The sequence below is a fragment of the Fopius arisanus genome, unplaced genomic scaffold, assembly GCF_000806365.1.
Source record: "Fopius arisanus strain USDA-PBARC FA_bdor unplaced genomic scaffold, ASM80636v1 scaffold00078, whole genome shotgun sequence".
NCBI classification, from domain to species: domain Eukaryota; kingdom Metazoa; phylum Arthropoda; class Insecta; order Hymenoptera; family Braconidae; genus Fopius; species Fopius arisanus.
The window spans coordinates 411,085-436,540 of record NW_011887817.1 but is presented as its reverse complement, the minus strand read 5'-3'; the positions used below and the strand labels follow the sequence as shown (position 1 = coordinate 436,540).

The 25,456-nt window shown below is 37.3% G+C and overlaps 2 protein-coding genes across 9 annotated transcripts in view; one reads left to right on the top strand and one right to left on the bottom strand.

Moving 5' to 3' along the window:
• Positions 1-3,721: 3,721 nt before the first annotated feature.
• LOC105270117 (E3 ubiquitin-protein ligase RAD18-like) lies at positions 3,722-6,246 on the top strand. Its single transcript, XM_011310842.1, has 3 exons — positions 3,722-4,018; positions 4,165-4,243; positions 4,383-6,246. Exons 1-3 carry the CDS (start codon positions 3,968-3,970, stop codon positions 6,140-6,142), a joined length of 1,890 nt encoding a protein of 629 aa, XP_011309144.1. The 5' UTR covers positions 3,722-3,967; the 3' UTR covers positions 6,143-6,246.
• Positions 6,247-6,718: 472 nt separating this feature from the next.
• The window catches only part of LOC105270116 (uncharacterized), a 74,461-nt gene continuing 55,723 nt past the window's right edge, over positions 6,719-25,456 (bottom strand). For all 8 annotated transcript variants that reach the window (XM_011310834.1, XM_011310838.1, XM_011310835.1 and 5 more), the window contains 8 exons: positions 15,222-15,415; positions 14,473-14,655; positions 13,448-13,773; positions 12,352-12,512; positions 11,228-11,722; positions 9,351-9,502; positions 8,631-8,780; positions 6,719-8,177 (listed from right to left, as the gene is read on the bottom strand). In XM_011310834.1, coding sequence (XP_011309136.1) covers positions 8,067-8,177; positions 8,631-8,780; positions 9,351-9,502; positions 11,228-11,722; positions 12,352-12,512; positions 13,448-13,773; positions 14,473-14,655; positions 15,222-15,415 — 1,772 coding nt within the window. In that variant the 3' untranslated portion in view covers positions 6,719-8,066. The remainder of the gene's footprint in view (positions 8,178-8,630; positions 8,781-9,350; positions 9,503-11,227; positions 11,723-12,351; positions 12,513-13,447; positions 13,774-14,472; positions 14,656-15,221; positions 15,416-25,456) is intronic.

The window sequence follows — 25,456 nt, the reverse complement described above, 5'->3', positions numbered from 1 at the left end:
TTTGACCCTCGGAAAATTACCATAACCCCAATAGTCACTTTTGCGCTTAAAGCCCTTTGGCCCCACACCAAAAAGTCATCATGAAAGTTTATCTTGTAATAGAATGTGTAGAAATAGGTAGTGGACCGAATGGAAAACCCCAGGAACTACTGGGATTCATGTTATAGTTGGTATAACCATGGGGGTTGGGTGGAGGCTGTACAAGCGTAGTTAACCACGGCCGAGTAGGCATTTTCCCTGTGGACATAATTCAAGGCGCATTACGCCTGGCCACGATGGAGTCCCCACTGGTGGTCGGGCGCACGCCACTACCGCACCTCTTTCCCACCCTCCACAATCACAACCACCTCTTTAGTCTGCCTGTAGTACCAGTGTTTCAACCAACTACACTTGAACCTTACGCCTCCAGTAATATTAGCTGTGGACACTGCATTGTCGTGAGGTCGCTGTGGTCTCCTTGTTGCTAGCTTTTGCGGGGCTTAGTAATTAATCCGTTCGAGTCCCTCGAGGACACTGCTTGGACCCTCGGTACACACATATTCAGGGGATATCCTGGGACAGGGATAAAAGATAGCGAGTTGCCACTGCCTGGGGCTCTCAGCAGAGATTCACCAGTGCTTAGTGCTCTCCTCCACCCGCTGATATCATGTGGCCGATGATGCTGCAGGCTGTTTTCACTCCGATCCGCTGGTCGCATCGTAATCGCTCCGGGATAAATAGTATTGGGAATCCCCGTTATTACTGATATTGCCACACCTGGGGCTCGGCTTCTCCAATCGGAATTAATCGGTACTTATGTTCGGGGACGGGGAGAGAAGCATTCAGTTTCCATTAAAAACGAATTTCAAATTAAATTCATCAAAAATAACATTTTTTTTATATTTGCGAACTTTGAAATGACGAGGGGTACCGCGGCAGAAGAAAATCAATCTGGACCGATTAGTAATTTCTCACGTTCATCACTTCAACTGGAAAAAATAAAAAATAGATCAATAAACAACCGCGATATGACTTTCTAGTGAAGATTTTTCACGTACTATCCAGTTTCATCTAGTCTTTCGGTCATAACTTTATGAAGTTATTTGATCGAACAATCTGATAACTCCACTTCGCAAACTCGCTTCGCCACAATGAAGTTGTTCAATTTTATACTCGATTGACGAGCGAAGAACCCACAAATGTTCCATTAAGATTATGTTACCGCACCGTTAATATTTTCTCATTTTTATTTTCTCCTTCTTCCACTAATGACTATTATATTTACAATGTTTCTTATTTCTCGTATTACTACTGTTCATGCCGCCTGTTTCCGACATTTTCCTGTACTAGGGGATAAATAAATAAATAAACGACTACAATGCGGCCTTTAATTGCAGATTATATTCAGTTTCATGGAATTGTTCGATTAAACAACTCATAAGATTAATATTTGTTTACAATATATCGGTGGGATTATTTACATCTTAAATTCAGGTTATTCAATTTGTTAATTACGAATATACTTCGCTTACGAGATTACAATATAAATGAGCGAAGTAAATGGAATAAGCGAGAATAATATGAGTTTTCACAGAATATCAGTCATCCACACAACCACACGGATGGTCTTTAGAAGGCAGTTTCTTCAGGTCCTCCCCTCATAACTTTATGAAGTTGTTTGATAAAACAACCTGATAGCTTCACGTTGAAAAGCCGGCGCGGCGGGATGAAGTATTTCAAGTGAATTGCTGAGAATTTCTCTTGTAAGAAACCCAACGCCATCTAGCATAATTCGCCAGTAGCAAAGAGTCCCATCATCGCCGAATGAAATCGCGCAATAAACGTTGAAATAATGACGGGATAATATGTAGTCTCGAGATACCTGCCAGTCGGCGTTGCTAAATTACCAGTTTTCTAAGAATCAATTCATCACCTAGACGGCAAATAATGAGGCAATTAAAAATCATACCTGAGTGTTGGTTTTTTTTTTCTTTCTCTCCACCGCAAATGATGTATAAATGGAGGACTGACGGTGGAGCCATTATTTATGTGTAATAAAAATCGGATCGGTCGTAATTCCAGCGGACGACGAGCTGTTTGAAAAATGGATTATTATTATCATTTCTTATTCTAGTGGGATTACGGGAGGGGGGTAATCTACACTTGTGGAGTGAGCATCCCCTTGATCCTTGCAGGTAGTTTCCTCATTGCCATCAAAACAGAGGAGGAAAACACCACTGGGGCATAACCCAAACCACCCTCTTCTGCCACCGTTCGCGGCCGTCATGGCTTCCGCCGGCGTGCGATGATAAATTACGTACTCACGGTAATTGCCTTCTAAGTTATGGCTTATAGCGCGTATGAAATATGGTATCGCTCTGCACGCAATTACTGCCCGGTTATTTATCTCAGGAGCCATGACTCTGCGTTCCTTCCTCCACTTTCTACCTTCACTTGCCCATCCCCATTCCTTCCTCACCACCTCCTCACTCCCTTTCTCCGGGTATGATAGGTACTCACTCATCCCAAGATACTGCATTTAGTGTTGCTGCATATTTATTTTATCGCTTGTGGAGGGAAATTCTAATGATCTAGCGGTACTTTCACCGGCTTTTCTGTCGTACTTTATTCGGGTGGATCATGATTCCTGGGGTAATGGGGGAATTAATGTAATGAGGTGCGAAGTTATGGGGATTTATTTAGGGGTGGGATTTTCATTCATTGGAAGACAACGACGGAATTGCTGCTTCAATATATATATATACATAAATCGTTTTGTTAATAATTATATCAAAATTGAAATTATCGTTTTGAGCTCTAGTCGAATCTAATCGGAATAGAATGCGACATGTTCAGAAGTCAAATAATTCGAAAGTATGAATTTTGGGCAATTTTTCGCGCATATCGATACAATGATTATTGTTGTTATTTATATTTTCCGAGTCGATTAACTAGATATCGCAACGGATTTTTAAAGAATTTTTCATTGAAGTATTTCATAACATTTTTTGGTGAGTTACTGTAAAAAAAATTATTTTTGAAACCAGTCAAAAATTTTTGAAGTTTATAAATGAATTCAATTTCAATCAAAATCGAGGAAATAAAAAAATGACAAATTTTGGAGGAATAGAGATGAACAGGAAATAGAGAAAACGATTTTTTTTTGTCTTTTTAAAAGAAGAATAATAAAAGGAGCAATTGACATTAATAAATGGTAGAATTCAGTTGTTGCTCTTATTTTTATAAGATTATTATAAGAAGTATGTTAATTACTGGTGATTCGTCAGATGATTAAACAGTTTTTTGGGGTTGAAGATCTGGCGTTAGACTTGAGAACAATTTTTCGAATATTGATCCACTGAAGATCGAAACTGAATTACCGACTGTTGAAGAATAATCTAATGAAGATAAAGCCATAACGCGTCGGCTTCTTATCTAATACTGTCCTGCATAATCAGGAGATATTCATGAAGATTTCAACAGATAATTTTTTTAGGAAATTATTTATGCACCGATAAAATGGAAGCCATGAATTTTTGAAAAAATGATAAAAAGAGTATTTTTTCGAAAATTAAGACAGTTAAAAAAATTCTTTTCATCCCTCCACTTTAAATCGAAAATTCATAAGATAAATCGGTAATTGAGAACAATGCCAGCTTAATTTTACTGTCTTATTATAGAATTCTAATTGTCCAACCCCAGAGGCACTGTTTTCTATACAAAATAAAAATCTAGACTTTCGCGCGTAAAAAAGAGTACAGAAATGACGCGCATCAGTTGACGAACGGCAGAGGTGTTTTATTTGTAAATTATATTTTTGTTGACACTTAGTGGATTATTTACTTTCATAAGTTCTTGTTAACAACCAGGAAATTCATAATATTCACTGAATTTCGTGTTCCCTAATATTTTTAAGCTTCCACGTATGCATTTGTGACCTAACCTAATTGATTTCGAGCCTATATTTTGTCATTTAAATGAGTGAAAAATGGGAAAGTTTTCGGAGATCATCTGGCCGTCAGAATATTCTGATCTGAAGGTAAGTCCGGAATAATTTATCACCAGCTGGGAATCAAAATAAACTCCGAGTTCAGGGATCAACCAAATTACAACAAATTCTCTTTGTTCTAACCCTGTACTATTTTGCCATTGCCTTCTTCAACTCGAACTATTTTTAAATTTCAGAGAATCGAGGAACTTCTTGTCTGTGGAATATGTTACGACTACATGGAGACGTCGGTAATGACCCCATGTTCCCACAATTGTAAGTATTTTTGTTTTTACAGTAGAACCTCCAGTAGAAATAATTATTTGGGCTAATATGGAATTTCGAAAAGGCAAAGGGTCATGAATAAAAACACTACTTTTGATAACGCTAAATTCCTACACCCCTCTGTTTTCAGACTGTTCCCTCTGCATCAGAAAGTACCTGCACTACAAGAATCAGTGCCCAGCATGTTTTCAAGACACCTTTGAGAAGGATTTACACACTAATCGAATCCTCGACGAGATAATCCTCTACTTCTCAAAGATCCGGGACAGATTAGTCACCTGCATTTCAGGGGCAAAACGTGTCCTTCTGGACGATGCTCAAACGTCCCCGATATCACCACCAGTGCGTCCAGCACGATCCAACCACCAAAAATCCCCAGATTTCCGTCCAAAGCCAGAAACACCACCAGACGACTCTCCCAAACTCCCCCAGCCCCCATTCAAATCCCTGTGCAGTCCCAGTACAAGTGGCACCTCAAAGGTCGCCTCCTTCTTCACCTCAAAGTCCCCAAAGTTTGAAACTACCAGAACCCTCGTCCCTTGTCCTGTTTGCAGAGTGAAAATATCAGAGCTCCACATAAATCGGCACCTGGACGACTGCTTGAAGCGCCAGACCGAACCAAATCGTCCCCCAAGAGTCGAGACTAAACGAAAACCTCTTCCCAAACTTGTGTTCTGCCTGATGAAGGACACCGAGCTTAAGAAAAAATTGAAACTCCTGAATCTCTCCATCCGAGGCGACAGAAAGACCCTGGAGAACAGATATCACCGCTACTGCACCCTCTACAACGCAGAATGCGATAAAATATCACCCAGGAGTATTGAGGAGCTTCTGAAACAATGTGAGGATGAGGAGGAGCTCGAGAGAAAGACTCAGGCGGCAAAGTCAAGTGCTTCCAGACTCAATATCTCCAGGAACTCTAATCAAAACGTCATCGAAGCAGCGCAACGAGAGTACCTCGAATCCAACAAGGATAAATTCGATAATTTGATCAAGCAAATAAAGAGCAGAAAGACACCGAAACCTCCTGTCAGGCGTTCACTCATCAGTGATAATCAGAGTGTTAATGAGAATAACGATAATGATGAAAATAGTGCACATAATGAAAACAGTGAAAATCATGAAACTACTGAAAATAATGAACACAATGAAGATCATGAAAATAATGAAAATATCGTGAAGAGTCCAGATAAATGGAGCAAAGATATATTTGAGAATGCCTTCCAAAACAATGACTCGAATGACTCCTGTCTCCTTCAGACCTACACCAGTGAGCACCCCATGAATTTCCTGGCTCTTGGCATGAGTGACAACAGCTCGAGTCCAAAGAAAATGGATAAAATAATCGATGAATTACCTAGAGCATCAGTGGATAATACAATTAGTAATGAAATTACCAGGGGAGAAAGCCAATCGGTTTATGATCAGACGACTGATCCTGAGACCGATGACGATCAGGGGAACAAAGGGAGTTTGAAAAGAGCTAAATTGAGTTTGGAGGAGGAAAGGAGGATGAGTGAGGCGAGAATTTTGGCAATGACTATTGCTCATGACTTTTGCGATGATGATAGCAGTGATGCGGAGGCTAATGGGTCGGGAAGGGGGGACAAGGAGAATGACGAGGGGGAGAGTATTGCTGCTCGCAGACCTGTCAGGAAACGTAATCATCCGTCGAGATTTAGGGGTAACGAGGAGAGGGAACTGTCTAACAGGCTGACACCCATTGATGCACTCAGAGAGGAAATTAATGGGAATAAAGATACGTTGGCTAAAGGTGATGCCACGTTGAAGAGACGACGCAGGCGTAAGTGTGGGAGTGACCTCGAGGACCAGGCATTACCCCCTAGAAGACCTGTCCGAAAACGAGAGGCCAGTGGCTTGCAGCAGTGACTGATGGAGGGCTTCAGGGCATCAGGGCAGTACCAGTCTTTTAGCATTTCTTGTGGGTGACTGTAACTTACTGGATGAAATATTAGATTTATTATATTTTGACAGTTGCTGTTTTTTGGTTTTATTTTTCCTCCGGCGGCATTTGGGGTCCAGAGAATCTTGGGAGGATTTATCTTTCTGTTGAAGGGATTATTTTGAAGTTCTCGGCAGCTGTGAACAGTCGAGGAATTACAGGAGAATTATTTGAAAAAATCAGACCCTTTTAGGGTTTATTGTGATTTTTTCGCACATTTGTTTCTTCTAAATAAATTGTAGGACTGGTTTAAGTTTAATTCTAGTACTATGAGAATTTTATTAATTTTGCAATAATTGCAATTAAAAATTACGAAACATTAAGATATTTTTTTGGTTATGTAATCCTCGAAAATCATGACATCGATTTTCTTCTATGAAATTCAATTTTGGAGTTATTTTTAAAATAACTTTGATTTTCATAATAAATTTCATTGGGCTGGTCAAACAATTAAAAATGGAATTGATGGAATGGAAAGGATTTATAAATTCACATAAACACAATTGAATTGAATCGAGTATATTTTCAACAGCTGATGAAATATCTATCCAGCGCCTTCAATTTTATTTACACATCAACATTTGGTACAATTTCTTCAATAATCATAATTTTCCACATCCAAGGTAAATCGTGAGTTAAACACCATTAGTTTTGATATTCCTCACGCGACAATTCTAACATCCTAATAGAAACTAGCTATCACATTTATTTAACTCAACTTACCGCCAATTAGTAACGCCTCTTCATCGATAATCTAATTTGAACCCTAAGGACACTCGAAAAATTATCTTCGCCGACAAATATTTATTAGTTATGATCCACGCAGTGAATTCCCTCTCGTTAATCCACTGATTAATTAACCACAGGCCTATTTCAAATAAAAATACAGAGCCCCTAACAGTGAATCGCCCGAACACTTTCTCTCCTGTATTTACACTGCCTCACTTGAATAAAATCTGAATAAATACGAGCTCGAGATATCTCTCACAACGTTATTTTAATTTCCAACTTCAACATCGAACCTGTTGATTAAAACGCATTGGAATATCATACGTGATAATTTTCACAGCTATTTCGCCTCCATCCCAAGCATATTAATGATTGATTAGTGAAGGATCCTGAAGAGTTGCGAAGGAACAAAAGCTCACGTAGATCCAAGAGAATAATGACACATTGATTTTGCATTTTTTTTTCATGACTCCTTCAGAACCCTTCGACCCATGATTGATCGATATTCGCAATTTCCTAAAAAAAAAATGTAACAAAAAATTTATTGTAATACTCTACGGTGATACTCTCAATAATCTAGTTTGATTGACTCTTTGATTAGCACTCGCTCATTAAATTCCACCTCATTATTGCACGACGGTTAAAAATCCCTCACCGATTAAAAAATATTGCATTCTTTACACAATTCAACGGTGGCATAAATAATCTCTCCGTATTGATTTACATTAGGTCTTTTACGACGAATTAAAACATCTGAATGGACATGATTGCATTAACGATAGATTATAGTTATCATCTAACTTACGATCGATTATTCATCAAATAAATGCATATCTTTTGATTCAACATGACATTATTTCACGAGAAGAAACTACTATCGTAATACTCCCTCGGATTGAATTAAAATTTACACCGTTGATTCAACGGAATTAATCTGTCAACATCATTAATTAGTCGTATTTTTCCATAATTTGCTGTAGCAAGTGCTTCGTTACCATCTCACTACAGTCAGGCACTCCATTGCAAATTCAAATTCACAATGTCAATCCCTCTGTTATCCCCCTGAATTTAAAATTCTGTCGATCAGTGCTATTATTTAAGCTCGTTAAAAATCCCTCATTATCACGTTTCGGCTTTTTTTCTTGCGACAGTAATGCCAATGGAGCCTCGTATCTTCCTCAGAAGATCGATTATCTCAGACGTTGCCATTTCCTCCACACTCTCGTCATTCACCTGTGAAGAAGACGTGGGATGCATGCGTGATCAATAAACATGACGGATTGAAGTGGTTTGAGCGCCAATCGATTTTCAAGATTGAAATCTGAGGTAAAATTTTAATGAAAGTCGAGAGACCTCAGGACTTAAAAAAAAAATGACTCCTGAGAATTATAATTTCACTGGAAACATGAATGTTTAGTGCAAAATTACGCAAAGGTTTCCGAAATTATCAAAAGAATAGAAATTGGTCAATTATTTTTAATAATCAATGGATTTTACTCAAATCCGTGGAGAAAGTCACGATTTTTTTCTAATAACCAAACGGTCTTCTCCCATAATTGCTGTCAGAAAAATTTCATAGGGACTTGTCAAATTATGCAATACAGGATAGACCTAGGCAGATGTTAATTAATGAGCCTCTGGACAGGAGGATAATGAGTAATCCGCGGGCATTTCCATGAGACTTACCATAATTAATACATCTCCCTGCTTCAGTCTGCCATCCTTAGCTGCAACACTATCTGGATGCACCATCGATATAACTGTACCATTAACATCCGTCTGTAAACTGAAACCCAGTCGGCTATTCCATCCCCTTGTCAATTCTACCATGAATACCTGTGTCAGATAAACATGAGATTGAAATTTCTATTCATTAAGGCAATTAGCGTAAACGTGGGAAGCCTCCAGTGGGAGGTTTGTTAATTCAATTGATGGAGAAGTGAGTGAACTCGATTAGGAATTGATGAGTTACGAGAAGGAGGGGATGTGAATTTTTCAGACAATTTTTTATTGAGTGTTTTAAGAAAAAATTCAAGAGAAATATAATTTGAACTGAGATAAACCGAAACTTTTACAAATTTAATAAAAAAAAAGCTCTGTATTCAGAAAAAAAAACCTTTTTACTTGAATTGGTGAAAAAAGTGAAGGTAAGTAAAGATTTATTAGATAAAAAAAGAAATTCCCTCGACAAAAGAAGAAACTAGAGATAAAATCAGTGCTTCCACAAAGTTCATATCCTTCGAAAATAAAAACCCCTCAGAATGTTTCTTTCTTTTATGCGGAGAAAGCAGGAGAGATGAAAAGGTAATTCAGTCCCTTTCTCATCGAAATATACCCCCAGAAATGACTTTGAGGAAAAAGAAAGGAAATGTAATTGGTGTTTATACAGAGATTTGGATAACTTACGTCATATCCATCTCTCTGAAGGCTCTCCTCTCGCATTCTTTCCCGCTCATTGGGTTCAGCCATGTCTTCCTCGTCCTCTGGTGCAAACATCACTCCCTTCCACTTCAAGAGGCCCTTACTACCCCCTGGATCCTCACCGCTCAACACTTTTCCTGAAACGAAAAGGGAGGTGTGAATTGTTGACGTACCACTGCTCGAGATAATCCGCCATGTTATAACACTACATCCGCCTCTGATAAGAACATTATTATCACTGTAATGCTAATGACGTATTTTGACTCTGTATTTGGGTCACGTTCAGTGCCATTGGAGGGGTTTAATAGTTTTTAAATTGTTCGTGATTTAGGGGCGCCCAGTATATCTGAAAGCGCATAAAAATCGTGAGTGCTGTAAAATTGGTTCATTAGAGTCGTGAATATGCGCTACAATTTTCCACAGATTTCCAGACCTTCGTGATATCATTGGATTACAATTTTCGAAACTAGAGGACAACGCAAATTCTGATAATGGAGATTTGATGCTTTCCGCTGGTAACATTAATATCATACATTATCCATTTTTTTATCATTATTATATTATTCATTTATTTAGGCATATTTATATGAAGGTTCATATTTCATATAATTCATAATAAATGATTGTTTTTGTCTTATTGTAATAGACACGCGCGCGATCTTTTCCGATTTTCGAATATCGAGAAATATTTCTTGACTTATGAGAAACAGCAAAATTTTTTACAAGATCTCTTGGGGAAATGTCGGCATCGCTGTTAAATTTAGATATTCCTTGAAAATTTGCCGATTAGCTGAAGTGATTTATTATCTTCTACTTTTTCATTATGGAATTGATAATAAAAGTGTTCATGGTAGAGTTGAAATAAGGATTTCCCTATTGGATGTGATGGGTAATCAAATCAGGAAAGTACGGTTTCCCATAATCAATTCAATTTTAGATGCTATGTAAACTGCGTGAATTTATAGAAAGACTTATGCTAAAATTTCTCTTGGGACGGCAGAATCTCTTCTTCTTGACAGGCTTTTTTTCTTTCAGTGTGAGAGCGGAATAATTTATCAGGAGATTTTACGGTTTAAAAATTGTCATCGTCGAAAGGGGGTCGACTGGTTCTGTCAAATTTTGAATGGAGAACATAAAAAATGAATGTGTAAGGATTTTTTTTTCTCTGCAAGATATAATTTGATTGATAACAGTTTAATTATTTACGTTTCGAAGATGTCAATTCCATCTTAATTTTTTAACCGACATTGTGACATTAACTCCTTTGAAGTCGAAATAAGTAATCGAGAGAGTCTTAGCAGAAATAAATTAATAAACATTTCCCCATGCACAACCTTTGTCGGATTTATGTCTGAATAAATAATTCACCTACCTTAGGACTCTGAAAATATAATAAAAAATGGAAAGTAATGTGCTGACTCGAATAGCCAGAGAAAAGCTATAATATCGAGACAAAAAAGGAAATATTCAACAGATTCTATGCCATATAAATGCTTGTTAAAGCAAATTTCTGCCGCCGTTTGTCCTCTTTACTTTTAAATAATAAAACGGCATTCGTGGATTAAATTTTTATAAAAATAACGGGAATAGTTATCTCTCTGTTTAAAAAAAATCTATTTTTGGTGCAAACTTGTAATTTTTCAAAAGCATCTTTGAATAATAAAGACACGTTATAATTATTTGTGCTAATAAATTAATAAGCCCATTCCGAATGGTCGTTTGAGGCCAGAGATAGTAGAAAACTTTTAAATGAATCAATGCAAAATATGAAAGTAGAAAAAATCATCTGAAAAATGATACCATCATGTATTGGAGTAGAATATTTAATTGAATTTTTCGACTTTCTGTGAAATTGTATTTACCTGGAATGTCTTGATCACTGGAGTGAGATATTTTACTTTTGGCACCGTTATCACCACCCCCACATGTAGGATTGGCGCTCTGATACGCAGGATTTTTGTAGCTAAAGGCTTCACTATTAGTTCTGACAGAGGACATGATTGGTGGCATTGAAGCCGGCTCAGATGGCAAAGCGCTGTCTTCCGTGATCTCCCGATGGAGCTCCTCGATGTAATCGATCGTATTCTTACTGCCCTCAGGTATGATAATGGTCTCCTCCCTCTCTGACTCGAGACTGAATTGATAGTTGGGCTTTTCGAGGGGACCACCGAGATTTAGAAAGTTCGGACGTGACGGTTTACCCGAGTCAAACGAATCAGATTCGTCATACAGAGCTGGTGGATCGATTATGTCATCTCCAGTATCTTTAGCTATTTGGGTCTTTATCGAGCACTGATCACTGTCCGATGTGTCAACCTGACTGCCAGTTGACACCTGGTTCGATGAGTAAATCGGTTCTGAAAGAGATCGAATGTCATTCAATTATTGATAAATAATTCATCAATATTTGAATGCATGAACTATAGAAGAAACCTATAAAGTTCCACTCTTCAATAACCTGTGATGTTTAAAACCCATAGCAGTCTCTCTTAAAAGTAGCAAAACATCGGGCTTCACAGGCGAATTTTCCGCGATACGTTCCAGCACAGTTGAACTCAAAAGAGAAATAACTAAAAACTTTCCGGAAAAAAAGAACGGATAAAAACTTCACTCTGAAGTCCCCGAGAGCTCGTGGTTTCATTGAAACTTCGTAATTCAATTATTTGTGTGAATATTTTTGAATTGATAGGAGGATAAGAATTTAGCTTGCGTCAGGAAAACACTCGGGTATTTGTGATGCAAAGCGAGACGTTTTTTTTCAAACTATCGTATTTCCTTTAACTATTTCCACATCTATGCCGTTTTTCTCATTCTACTTGAATTCTAATTCATCTAATTTTCGGAATACGCCAATATCTTTTTTTGTTATTGAAGATTTTTTACAACCAATTGAGTTCCGAGCCCGTCACTGAATTGCTTGCTAATTTTTGTACAATTTCATTCTCTGTATTTCTGAAAAAAAATGATAATTTTTATGCAACAATACCGTTGTCTCGTTCACCAGTTGGTGTCCTCGAGGGTGGCCTTCTGAGTCTTCGAGGGGAATTGGTGGATGCACCTGATGATTGCTGACAGGTTGAGCCGTTTGATGTCCCTGGTGACAACTTGCGAACAGCCAGATCACAAAGCATGTCCATTGCCTCTTGTCTGGAATAATTTTTCACTTTTCGTAATTACCAAGTTTTTTCTCAACGGTGGGTGAAGGGATGAAGGGGAATTTTTTACGGGTCATCTCAGTGCGTTGGTTTAATTTCGGTGTTTTTTAATGGATAATTTTAATGACAGGCTCATTGTGGAATTCTGTCGTACCTCCTACTTTGGTTACGTCGACATTGTGGAATGCTGTTAATAACTTGGGACTCAGTTTCCAACTGTAATTATTGGGTAATTCTCAGATGTTTTGCGTTATGCTGACAACGAGAAATGAGCAGAACTTTGTAAACTGGAATTTTTTATTTGTCACGAGATCATTCTGTTTGGAAGGGGAAGACACGCACGAGAAATTTCTTAGCAGAAATATTGTTTTTCATTTTTATTTTTTCAAACGGATACCTTGGGGCTATTGTTTCTGCAAAAAATGATAGTTTCAAAAGAATAATAGCGATTCTATTCTGAAGGTTAAATATTGTATACAATAATATTTTAATAAAATATCTCGATCGCAGAAAAAATGTATTAAAAACAAAAATTTTTGTCTACTGCAATTCTCCAAAATTATCCGTTCAAAAATTGCATTTTGTGGGGGAATTTTTCGCACCGAAAAAAAGGAGATAAAAAACTCGGAAAAAATTTTAACCAAAAGATCTCAACGACACGATTCCCACAAAGAATGAAAAACCTCGTGATTTTTCCTGCCAAATATTTCCCACAGTAAATAGCCATGGAAAAAAAACGTTTGAATCGTGGTGAATTTTGTGTTTACCACATGAGAGAACTTTTCCATTTGGTTGTTCATCAGAGTAAAAGATTACAGAGTGTAAAAAAAATATTGAAGCCAAAGTGTTGATTTTCTATTCATCTCCATCACCGGAATAATTCGCCAACAATTGATGAATGAAGGGAAATGGAAAGGGAATGCTCACCGCAGACTGGTTCGAGGCGGACGAAGTGGATGATCGGGCTCAGTGGGTGACAATGCTGATACGGGGGTCTGTGCCAAGTCTCGATAAAGACGAAGTTTAACTCTTGGACCACATTGCCTGAGCAATGCAACTGCCTCCTCGTGGCTCATTGGTGACAGGGGTGCACCATCAACCGCAACAATCTTGTCGCCTGGCTGAATACGACCGTCGCTCAATGCTGGTTCGCGCACCAATGCCCTCACATAATGCCCCAAAGCACTGCTATCCACCTTACGTAGAGTGAAACCCAAACTTCCGCCCACTTTAGTCATCTCAATGTCAAATTCCTGAAAATCAAATACACTTCATTCTTATTCTGCCAAATTCTTTTTCGCTTCAAAACGAAAGCCTTGCAATCGCTCAAATTTAAGTTTCACTTTTTTTTTGTGCGTTATATCCAATTGAATGAATAAAAATCTTTATGATCGAAATTTTTTTGAAGATTTGGGTAAATTATTTGGTGCCAGTCCTGATCAGAAAAACTCGTCTCGAGATAAACGAGAAAAGTCTTGATAAAAACTTTGCTATATCTCCTTCGTCAAAGATACTCATCAAAAACTCCAACTTTTTATTTCAAAACTTCCACCAGTAATTTTTTCATTCAATAACGTGACATCTTCAAGCCACTTCAACACTTCTTTAATCAAGATACAGGCCCCAGGATTATTGATATAATCTCGACATAAAAAAGATTAAATGATTTTCCGGGGTTGCCTTTTGTTTTCAAATTAAAGTCCCCAAGAAATCCTGATAAAAACATTTCAACCTCATATCTAAATTTTAAAGAAGAATTAGAATCGAATAAAAATCTTTATTTCAACTTTTCCCTAGAAACTCTCACAATTTCCTCATTCTATCTAAATAGATATTTATTCGACTAAAATAAATCATTTTTCGGGTCGGGATTTTTTCACCGAAAATTCGACATGATAAATTGATCCGGCATCTTTTATCTCGATAAAGGGCACCGAAATGGAATTACATACCCCGCAAGGTTCGATCTGAAGTGGTGGAAGTGGATTGAGTAATCTCAAGGGTGGAGGCGGCTCACGACGGGCTGGAGGGGGTGGTGGTGCACCAGGGGGTGAAATATTTTGCTCATCCCCTGGGAGTCGACACACTAAAAGCTCCACCGTGCTCGATGTCGTTCGAAGTACCTCCAGTGCCTCCTGAATAGAGATTACAAAAGAAAAAACATAAAAAAAAAACAAAAGGATATCTTTACTTATTCTACGTAACAATCTCATTTATAATTAATAATATGGTTTGCAATGTAAATGAAATTTCGGATTAAAATAATTAAAGGAACTTAGACGATTGAGATGATTACAGCTAATCGTTTTCATATTCGACTTCATAAAAAAAAACTTTCTGGTTGTATTTTTAATACATTAAATGGATGAAAAATTCTTTCAGTGATAGTTCTCATCAAATAGTCTGGAATTGAAGGAATATACTGACGATTTCACAATAACATTATTTGTCGCTGACGAATATGCACTTATCCTATTTTACTACTACAGAATTCATCCTGACATATTTCTAGCTTTCAGGGGAGAATTAGTCATCCTGACATAAAAATAGTAAATTTGTCATTTGATGACCACAATGCCTCCATTGAGAAGCAATAGAGGGTTCACATCCGCTGATAGGAAATACATTCGTCTGATTTCTGTGTGATCCCTCGACAATTGATCGGGGTACAATGAGATCAGTTGCCTTCGCTTGAACTCACGTAGTTGGTGAGACCGGTGAGGGGAATTCCGTTTGCCGCAAGAAGAATGTCACCGGGTTGAAGTTTGTTGGATAGTGCCGCTGGCTGTTGAGGAAAGAGCCTTTTAACTCTCACTGGACCAGCGCTACCACCACCAGATACACTTAACCCAAGCCCACGGCTACTTTTCTGCAGGGTCACCCGAAACGTGCTCTCTGGAATGAAAAATTCAATCAATTGATGGTGAGTCCATGGCTCAGAAGTTTTTTCCTCCCTTTTTTCTTTTGCCTTTTTTTTTACTGGGGGCAACTTCTTGGGGTTTCTCCTAGTTTTGCCGCAGGGTGGAGGCTTTGTAGTGGTAACTGCTTCTCGATTTGTATTCGTGGAAAGTCACTTTGAGGGTTTTAAGGATGTTTAACAATTTTCAGTAAATCTACTTTTCTTCGGGCCTCAGGAAAACTCCATGATTTTTTTAGCCGAGTAAAAAATTAATAATGTTCTCTTCATGATTATGTATAAATATTCCTGTTCGATATAATTTTAAATATCAAAAATCCGACCGGAGATAATTCCTCGAGTGAATCGTAAAAATTCAATTTTTCGGATAATTTGAACTGAATGGAAAAGTTGTCTTTTCCTGATAAAATACTGTCTGGATATTTGAAAAAATAAATTTCTCTCGATGCGGTATTTCCTGAAACATCGAATTTTCCAGGAATAGAGAAGTCTTTTCGCTCACTTCACAACGGAAGCAGCGAATTGAAAACGAATGCATCTCTCCACTCCCCATGTGAACTTGTTCCACATGATTTTTTTTTTCACCAGTTTCTGAATGGAATTCCAGGTAGACCTCCCAGTGGATCACCGAGGACTTTCCGCCGGATATTGGAAAGGACCAAACTACTGACATATCGTTTCAACACATTGTTCAGATTACTGTAAATCCATGACAGAGAATTGAAATGCTCCCACAACGAAAGGTAATTTACATGAGCTGCGTCACGGGCAATTTTCCTCAGTACACAACGACGACACTCCCCTTATTTACATCTATTTACTAATTTTCTTGATTCCACAGTGAAATGATTTACTGCGGATCTCGTGAGACTGCCACAGTGAGGGTAACGAATTGCGCTTGGAATTTATTCCAGAAAACATCCAGAACTATAATTGCCTGCTGGAATGGGGGAAAAATGAATCAGGGAACAAACAAGCGCATGTCGGAAGTCAACTGCTGACGAGTCAATTTTTTTTTTACCGAAAGAGAAAAAATAGCGGAATGAGAAATAAAACTGGAAAAGAGTGGTTCAGCAAAACACAACGCAAATTGCTACGTCTGTCTCTGTGGCATAAAGAGATCGAAATTTCGCTTCCATTTATGATTTTGTTGGTTTCAATCTCAGCTTTCTACCGTTTTCACTGGACAAAAGGGAAAATTTGGCATCATATTCTATTTCTCATTGGTTGCTACTTCTCCATGTTCGAAGGAGAAATTCATGGGAATTTTCCCATGTATGGTTTCCAGTATTTATAACAATTCAAGTTCACGCGTGGAAAAACCATTAAACATTTTTCCCGCGACATTCGCGCCTGGAGCATTCACTATTTGCCACTGAAAATTCATAACAATTACCAATTTTTTTCAATTGTACCATAAAAAAATCATAAACATCAGGAAAATGCGGATAAATGAAAAATAAATGATTAACTGATCGATTAATTGAAAATGCATTGCGATTCAATACTCATCGATTTTTCGCTCAAATTTTTGATTTCATAATTTTGTGATGCAGATCCTCTCGTTCTCTATAAAATGTTGAATAAGTCATGCATGGATGCTTTACAGTAATTATTGCTGTAGTAATAATTGCTCTCCCGAGATATCGCATGAACAACTCCAAATCGAGGTAAAAATTCTCTTGATTTTTTATAAAATGGTTCGCCCTTTAATTCCCTCCGAGTAAGTGTTGCATTGAAGTTTTAACCCTGTTATCCCCTCCACGGGTGGTCTATTCAAAGCCCATCCATACACTGACTGACGATATAAATTGGCGCAAGTCAATTGAACGGATTCAGGCAACAGTAGATGCATAGAATCCAATGGAGGAATGAGGGGAGTGAGGGGGGTAACAGTATTCACGCTTGGTCAAATGGATGCAATAATGAACGCGCAGAGCCAATATCGATTGCTCCTCAAAATTGCCATTGCATGTGGGCTCTCTCCACCTGTACACAATTCGTATTCCAAATTCTTTATCCAACCCCCGTCAACCCCATCCCTTCCAACAGCTGTTTTGCCGTTTCAAGTACCATGATTTCCACCAATTTAACTCCATCCCCCCGGTTGGATGATAATGAGCGTCAGTCACGATTCCTCCGATGAATTTTCATGTTTGTAACGTCCGATAAAGTATGAATTGAACATTGCATAAAAGTCAAATCACCATCATCCCTGGATCACCGAAATTCCATTGCACTGTTACGAAATTATGCAGTGTAGAGTACAGTGTATGTGTGAAACACTTGATTTAAGTATATGTTGGTATTAAAATAAGTTTCATAATGTACTTGAATTAAATATAGAATATACTTGAATCTATCATTTAATTTTGATTTTATTTAGTCAATTTGAATCAAGTCGAAGGGTAGATTTGAGTTAACCCAATTTTAATTAATTGTTTGAAAAATATCCACTCCTTTGACCCGGATATATCGATTTCTTCCGCGAATTGATGGAATATACCTGCAAATGTCTTTGCTGGAGGAATTATTTTTACGACATTGGGTGGTTTTTTCTCTCAGTCCATATCGTTCACTTTTATTTGGATGTACGTGGGAAGCCCTCTGAAAGCTCTAAAATACTTGCTTCCCTTTTACAACCCCTCGGTATATCTCTCAAATGATGGTTTTCATTATTTTTCTATTCTGCGCTGGAGAGGAAAAAATGAATGAGAGAGAAAAAAAAGTTTTATTGAGTCATCAAACGAGTGAAACGACGTCACCATCGCTGGTCCTTTTATTCTCCAACCAGATGTGGCTGTTGCAGGCCTATCCCTACTACGTGGCAAAATAACAGGTTCGAGTGATGGTGTAGGATCAATGACGCACGTGAATATCGCGATATTTCATTCAAACAACTCGGTTTTCCTTTCTACATGCAAACCGCTGTTTGAACGGAGCATTTTTCGTTGGTTATGTGATACGATCTATTTCAGCAAAAAAAAAATAAGCTGTCTGATTTTTTTCCGCCCACAAAAAATACTGCAATCCAATCGTCATGTGAATATTTTGGCTGAGAGGGACTTCCTAGTTTTTTTTTTCGAAAAAGAAATTCCGGCGTTCGATAATTGGAAAATGTTTATACGATTCCTCAATTTTTATTTAATTCAATAAATTGCTGGCTGTTTTAATTGGTGGAAATGGATGGCGAATTTATGGAATTTTTGAAATATCAATTAATTGGGGAAATTTTGGCGGAAATACTTTGATAATTCAGTTATTTTAATCGGATGAAGGATTTGCTGGAATTTTTTATTAATTCTGCAGTTATTGCTTGAACTTTCTGATTAATATAAAATTCGGTGAAATTTAGTAGTTGATGTTCATTGATAATTTGGAAGTTGAATTTTCATATTCCAAATGCTCAGTAATTTACAGTTTTCTTGGATTTCCAGAGAAACTAGAAATTCAATGACTTATTTTCCTTCTAAATCAAATACAAGGACATTTGATTGCAAATAAAAATCAGTCGTCCATGAAATTTCAATTTTTTTTTCCAATGGCGTTCCATTTCTAATTATGAATTATTGCAATTACCCGGTAAAATATTATATCAACGGAAGGCTATGGCCTTCGACAATTGAAATCTCCGGTGTTTTTTTAAATTTCCATGTTGCGACCTTTTCATTCAAAGAAATTACGAAAACTTATGCCAATCATTAAAAACCAGAAATTCCATTGCTTTTTAATTCAATTTATTTGAAAATCAGTAAAATATCCGTGCTTTCAAAATAATGAGACTATAAAAATAATAGAATATCTAGTGAATTCATACAAGTTTCCTTCTGAATATTTACAGTCGATTAAAAATTCGATCAAGTCATAAAATGTTCATTACGTGAATTCTAATCAAATTTGACTGTCAACAAAAATTTATCACAATTTATCACATCCATAAAGTTGTAAACAATTTCATCGATTACGCGAAGAAATTCTCTAAAAAATTCAAACCAGCCACCAAAAACATCCTGAGAAAACATCCCCTCTTCCCCCCACTCCCATAACAATAAATAAAAGTAAGTGAACATGAAATGACTATTGCACCAAGAAACGAAAGAGATAAAAAAAAGAAAAATGTACGTGCACCGCTATTTTTTCGCTTATCTCGGTTTTCCTCGGACGTGTATGTGCAGTTGTGGCGAAAAAGGGGTGACAGGGGGTGGGAGGGGAAGTGGGGTAGAAGGAAAGGAAAGGGGATAGGATATTATGAGATGAACGAGTTAGACCCGTAAAGTGCAACAGTAGAAATCGAGAGGGTGTTAAGGTACGATAGCAACGAAACGCCGAACAATCCTGACAGCTATGAATTATCGCATTTTGTGGAGGAGTGGGTATTACAAGGAAGAGGGGTTAGAGGGGTGGGTACACCTGGAAAAAGAACTCTCCCCGGATGTCCTGGGGACCTCCCTATCTCTACTTTCTTTTCACCCAAAAAATTAATACTTGGATTTAGCATAATTCATACTTGACTCAAGTACACTGAGAAAAAATTGTCCATTGAACGCAATAAAAATTTTATTTCCGTCATTTTACACTGGAATTGCAAAAAAAAATTTATCGGACAATTAGGCAAAATTTTATTGGGAATTTTATTGGACACTGGGAAAATCTTTATCGCGTTAATACGAATCTAATTTTTATAAACAAACTGACATTTTTCGGCGAATCTGTACACGAAGGAAAATCTAATAATAATTACGTGGTAGAACGTAATTGAGATGTGAATGTTTTTTCAAGTGAATTCGAGGCTGGAGTACAGGCGGATGGTTTGTTTGATTTAATAAACTTGATTTTATAAATACTCATCCGAGTACATATTGATTTCGTTCGAATAAATGATTTTTCTGTCCGTATTTTTTGACGATATTTTTTGTGTAGTTTTTTTGCTGCATATCAATTTCAGCATAACAAACTAGAATTTCTTGCTGAATAACCACTAAATTATTCATTGTCAGTAGATTGTGATTCTCGACTACAACTAGACGTTTTCTAAGGAATTTTTCTCTGTGTGGAAAATGCAAAATACTTATAAACAGATTTATTAAAAAATTCGGCAGAACTTCATCTATCCATGCAAATTTTTCCACTGAATAATTTTCCGCATGAATCCTTCGACGTAAATTCTTTGGCTTTTTGAGGCACGCATGTTACGTTTGTCATTCAGAAAATCGATTTTTTATTAAAAAATCAAATTTTCTCGATTAAAAATCGGAAATACGCAAATAAAAATACGTAAAACAAGTACATTAATGTTTGGAGTGTATTTCCCTTCACAAACAAATATATTTTACAGTAGAATCTCTTATATTCCGCTATGATTTCAAACATCGATTTTCCCTTCATTACACTGTTTATCATAAATAAATATAACGTACCGCAGACTTCAAGATAACTAAACTAAACTAACTGTAAATCTCTTTGGCTCGAGTATATATTTTCGTTGCACTGAACTCAAACATGAAATATACTAGATTAAAATAAATTCGTTTCTTCCGAACAGCCGCATTGTTTTGCGTGCTATTCGTTTATTTTGGCAAACACGAGTTGAACAGATTGTGTTGATTGTTGAGTGGTGAACCCGTAGAGAGGTATTTCAGAGTTGAAATTAAACTAATCGAGATTGTTGATACAACTGTGGGATTTTCACGTGGTGGCTGGCCCCTTCCCCGGAAGGCATACAGGATGGATCAACGGATGTCCGCTTCTTTGGAGCTACCGTTGGCACACAGGTGCATCAAACACACACACACACAAGAGCATATACTTCCAAAATCTAAAACCCAACCCACCAATGACTTCCTTTGTGTATCCCCAAGTCACTTATACACCACTCCCGGTTCCTTCTCTCCGATGCACTTTGAAACTTATCATCGACAATCAGCCCTCTGTTAAATTATCTCAAAGCACCATCGTACCGTTCAATCGATCCAAACTTTAAATTCCTTCTGAGGTGGAATTTTTTAAATTACCTATCGTAATCATCACAAATTTAATGGAAAAAAAACGCCCACGAAATGCTAACCGTCAAGTACACGTGCATAAACGTCATTTACGATGTTTTCAATCCGGCGAATAGCGAGGCTTGAAACGGCAATTACGAACTTAAAAACATAGTTTATCAGATTAAAAGCGCAATTTACGTTTTTAATTCTGCCATTGATGTTTAGGGTTGTCTCCCTTTAAAAGTGCAATTTTTCGGATTAAAAATTCAACGCTTTTTACATCCGAGAAAAATTACGCTTGATCGTAAAAATTATTTTTCACTGATGAAATGTTTTTCTAACAGAGAAAGTTGATAATTTTCTTGACCACACATTCTGCATGAATTTTTTCCCCGATAATTATACATTTTCTTAGTTTCTTAATTGGAGTTTGTAATAAAAATATCATAAAATTCCGTTAAAAAATTCAAGTGAAAAAATTTCTACGAAAAAATTACGACCAAATGATTGAAAATTTATTGACTTCCATTTCTATTCTGCAAATGGTATTTAAAAGTCTAATATAAATCCAATAGAATTTTTACGCAGAATTGAATAAAAATTCGACATATTTTTTCATCTCGATTAGTCACTCCTCTATTTCATCATCTCATAAGCTAATTACAGAACTCATATAACAGGGTTCTGTGAATTACGGAGTATGAAATGTAATGGAAGTTTTAGATCTCGAGCCTCTTTCAGTTTAATTGCATTTCTGGTCTCCCATGAAGGGCTGAAGCTGAAATGAAACTAGGGGAATGAATTTAAAGTTCATGAAAATGGATAGCCCACTGGCCAGTTTTACCGGTGTGAATTTACACGAGCTAAGACTCCACCAATTGCTTCTACACCTGTAAGAAATGAATGGCTATTTTTTATCTCTTCTCCAGATTTACGGTTACGTCGCATGTTATTTCCAACTGCTCATGTAACAACAGAAGCGAACGATCACTGGGGCGTCCGCTGCAGCCAATCCCCAGCCAGTGCTCTACCGACGTCAATCCTCTCGACTCTCAAAATATTTGTCTACGTTGTAAAAAATTTATTATGAATTTTCACCAACTTTTCCACTGACTTAAACTCTCAAATTTTAACTATAAAAAAATGCTAATAAATTTCACATCAATGAAATGATTTGTGTAATTTACCGCAATAGTTGTCCCAAAATTCGCAATGTTATCATTTTTTAAAGTTAGGATCAAATCACCAGATTGTTAACTGCAATAAAATGCACGCGAATGTAATTTGAATTTACTGTTGACAAAAGTTTCGAGAGTAAATTTTCAATTATTTGATTTTGATTTAATTTAAGATAAAATCGTCTATTAAAGTTCTCATGTATCTTGACAATTCACAAGTCATTATTGATATTCGAAAGACAGCTTGAATGCTAGAACTCATTATGAAAAGCAAACATTCAAGTTCCTTGAATCTAGAACCACTTGAGAATTCAAGACAATGATTACCCGAATAGTTCCCATTTTCAATCCCCATAAGTCTTTAATAGACTAGAAAATCCACGGTCGATTAATCAACTCTTCGTTCTTTAAATCTCATATTATTTAACTTCAAATGTAAAAGCTCATTTTCGAGGCGCATAGGATTGAGTAATGAAGATGGAATAATGCAGCCACCCAGTGGAAAATTGGCTGCCACAACAACAACCAATCAACATACCAAATATCAATGCCAAATATATTCAAACGAAATTCATGGTAATGATTGGTAAACATCTCCATATTCATTCTCCCCTTCTTCGAGCAAGACTGAAACATGAAAATCAGAGACGAGCAAAAAAGTACCTAATGAAGTTTCAGGTTGAGAGGTACAAGGGCATAATTACATCGGGAGAAACTAGCGTATTCACTCGAAGGAGTTTATCGTTGGAATTGAGATGAGAGGATGGAAGATAAACTTGTGTAATGCACAGAGTGTGCATCAGAAACGATAAGAGGTTTCGTGCAGTTGAGAAAAGCAGAAGGGAAGTTACATTTGGTGGGGAGATTTTGCTTGCCTACATTTGGTTGACGTGAAATGCAAAGAGAATGCGCAATGAGGTCACACGTAGAGTGGATATACAGGAGTGACACATTCGAGGATAGGTAAGCCCGCTAATGAGCTCGTTGCAACTACCAAGTGACTCCTCCTTCTGTTCGTTTAGATACTGTTCGGCTGGTGGAACTTAATCATCGCTGGGGAAGATACTCTCGAGGAGTTAGTGCGGTTAGTCCATGAGAGGTTCTTTCTGAAGCATGAAAGGAGACTCCCCTAGGGCCACTTAACTAACACTCTTCTACACCTTGTCCATGAAAAATAGGGAGGAAAAAAGTTGTTTATGATTTTATCCACTTTTTCTCCAAGTATGCGTCTGAGAAATTACTCAAGTGAAGTTTCCTTCGAACACCGGTATTCCCCCAAAATCTCTACAAATCGCCAAATCTGGAGTCAAAAAGAAGCTGCCATGAATCAAGTTAAATTGGTTGTATGTAATTGACTTATTTCATGTTGGATCGACCTCGTGAATCAAATTTGATTCCGCAAGATGTTAATAACGTTCAGTTAAAGAGAGAGTCTGTAATCTTCAAAACTCGAGTAAACCCTCACAATTTCAAATCTCACAGCAAAAACTTGACAAAACTATTCTCATCACCCGGACTTTTTGGGCATTTGTAAGAACGAATGACCCAGACGCATCACGACGCACATCTATAGTCTTCTGGCCTAGTTTGGGGTATAAGGAGAGCACTGCGCGGACCCAACGATCAATAGTGCATTCTTGACTCGTACGAGTTAGAACTTTTGACTCTTTTGTGACGATTAATCGTCAAATTGTCGAATACCTCAAAACGAGGGATACCGAAGTTTTAATTGTAATAGGTGGAGACTTGCGGATTTGTATACCCAATCCACCATTAAGAGGGTTTGACGAGCTGTCGTCCAAGTAATAACGGTACAATTATGACGATAAAGTTGACCATTTCAAACTTTGCAATTCCGGCTGATTGAAGGCCGATTGAAAATTCCCATCGATTTTAATTCAACTCGTTCCCTCAATCTCCGCTGAACCTTTCCTCTCTCGTGTCATTAATTCGAGGGACTTTATCTTAGCCCACAGAGAATACCTTTTTCTCTTTTTCTTCATTACTTAAGCCAAATCCATTGAACATCCCCGAGTTACTTTCATAATCCCACCATTCCCGTAATTTCCAATGCCTCGTTAAGGCTGTGGGGCTCTAGTTTCACATAATTTCCCCTCATCATACAAATAAATCCACTGACTAAAAGGGGGATAGTGATCATAACAATGCACTTGTGCACTGCAAGGTGAATTCTCTTTCTTTTTTTTTTCTTTCTTGTTTTTCAAGAAAATAATTATGAAGCATAACTATAGAAAACATTGCTGGTAATGCAGCGGCACGCGACGCCCCAGATAGAAATTATTGCTGGGGTCAACTACACCAGAGGTGCAAGACTATATATATTTTCTCAGGATGTTTTCAGGGTAATTGGTAATTAATGCTGTCTACATGAATGCTGAGTTTTATGGCGTTCAAATGGTTTTGCAGAAGCTATTTGATTGCTTGTTTGTTTCTTCATTGAGTTGCGCTTTTTATATCCGCCAACATTCTTGACTGGACTCTTTATACAGTTTAAGACGTGAATAATGGCCCTGGTTTTTGTCGTAAATCATAACTCTCCTGTGATTTTCCACATGGTGACGACATAGTATTGTTATGATTCGTGAATCAGATGTTAAAATCAGATCTTGCAATATTCAGGCGAAACAGTTTTTGGAAAATTAAAGCATTTTATATCTCTCCACGTAAATCTTTTACAGATGAAATCCCTCACTCTGAACCACTTGTGAGGGTAATCGATAATCAATGGTCGTCTGAATGTGCCTGAATGCATATTTTTATGGCCTCCAAATGGCTTCATATAGACCCAATGTAATTGGTTTTTGATCTTCTCATTTCGTCGTTCTCATACCCAAAT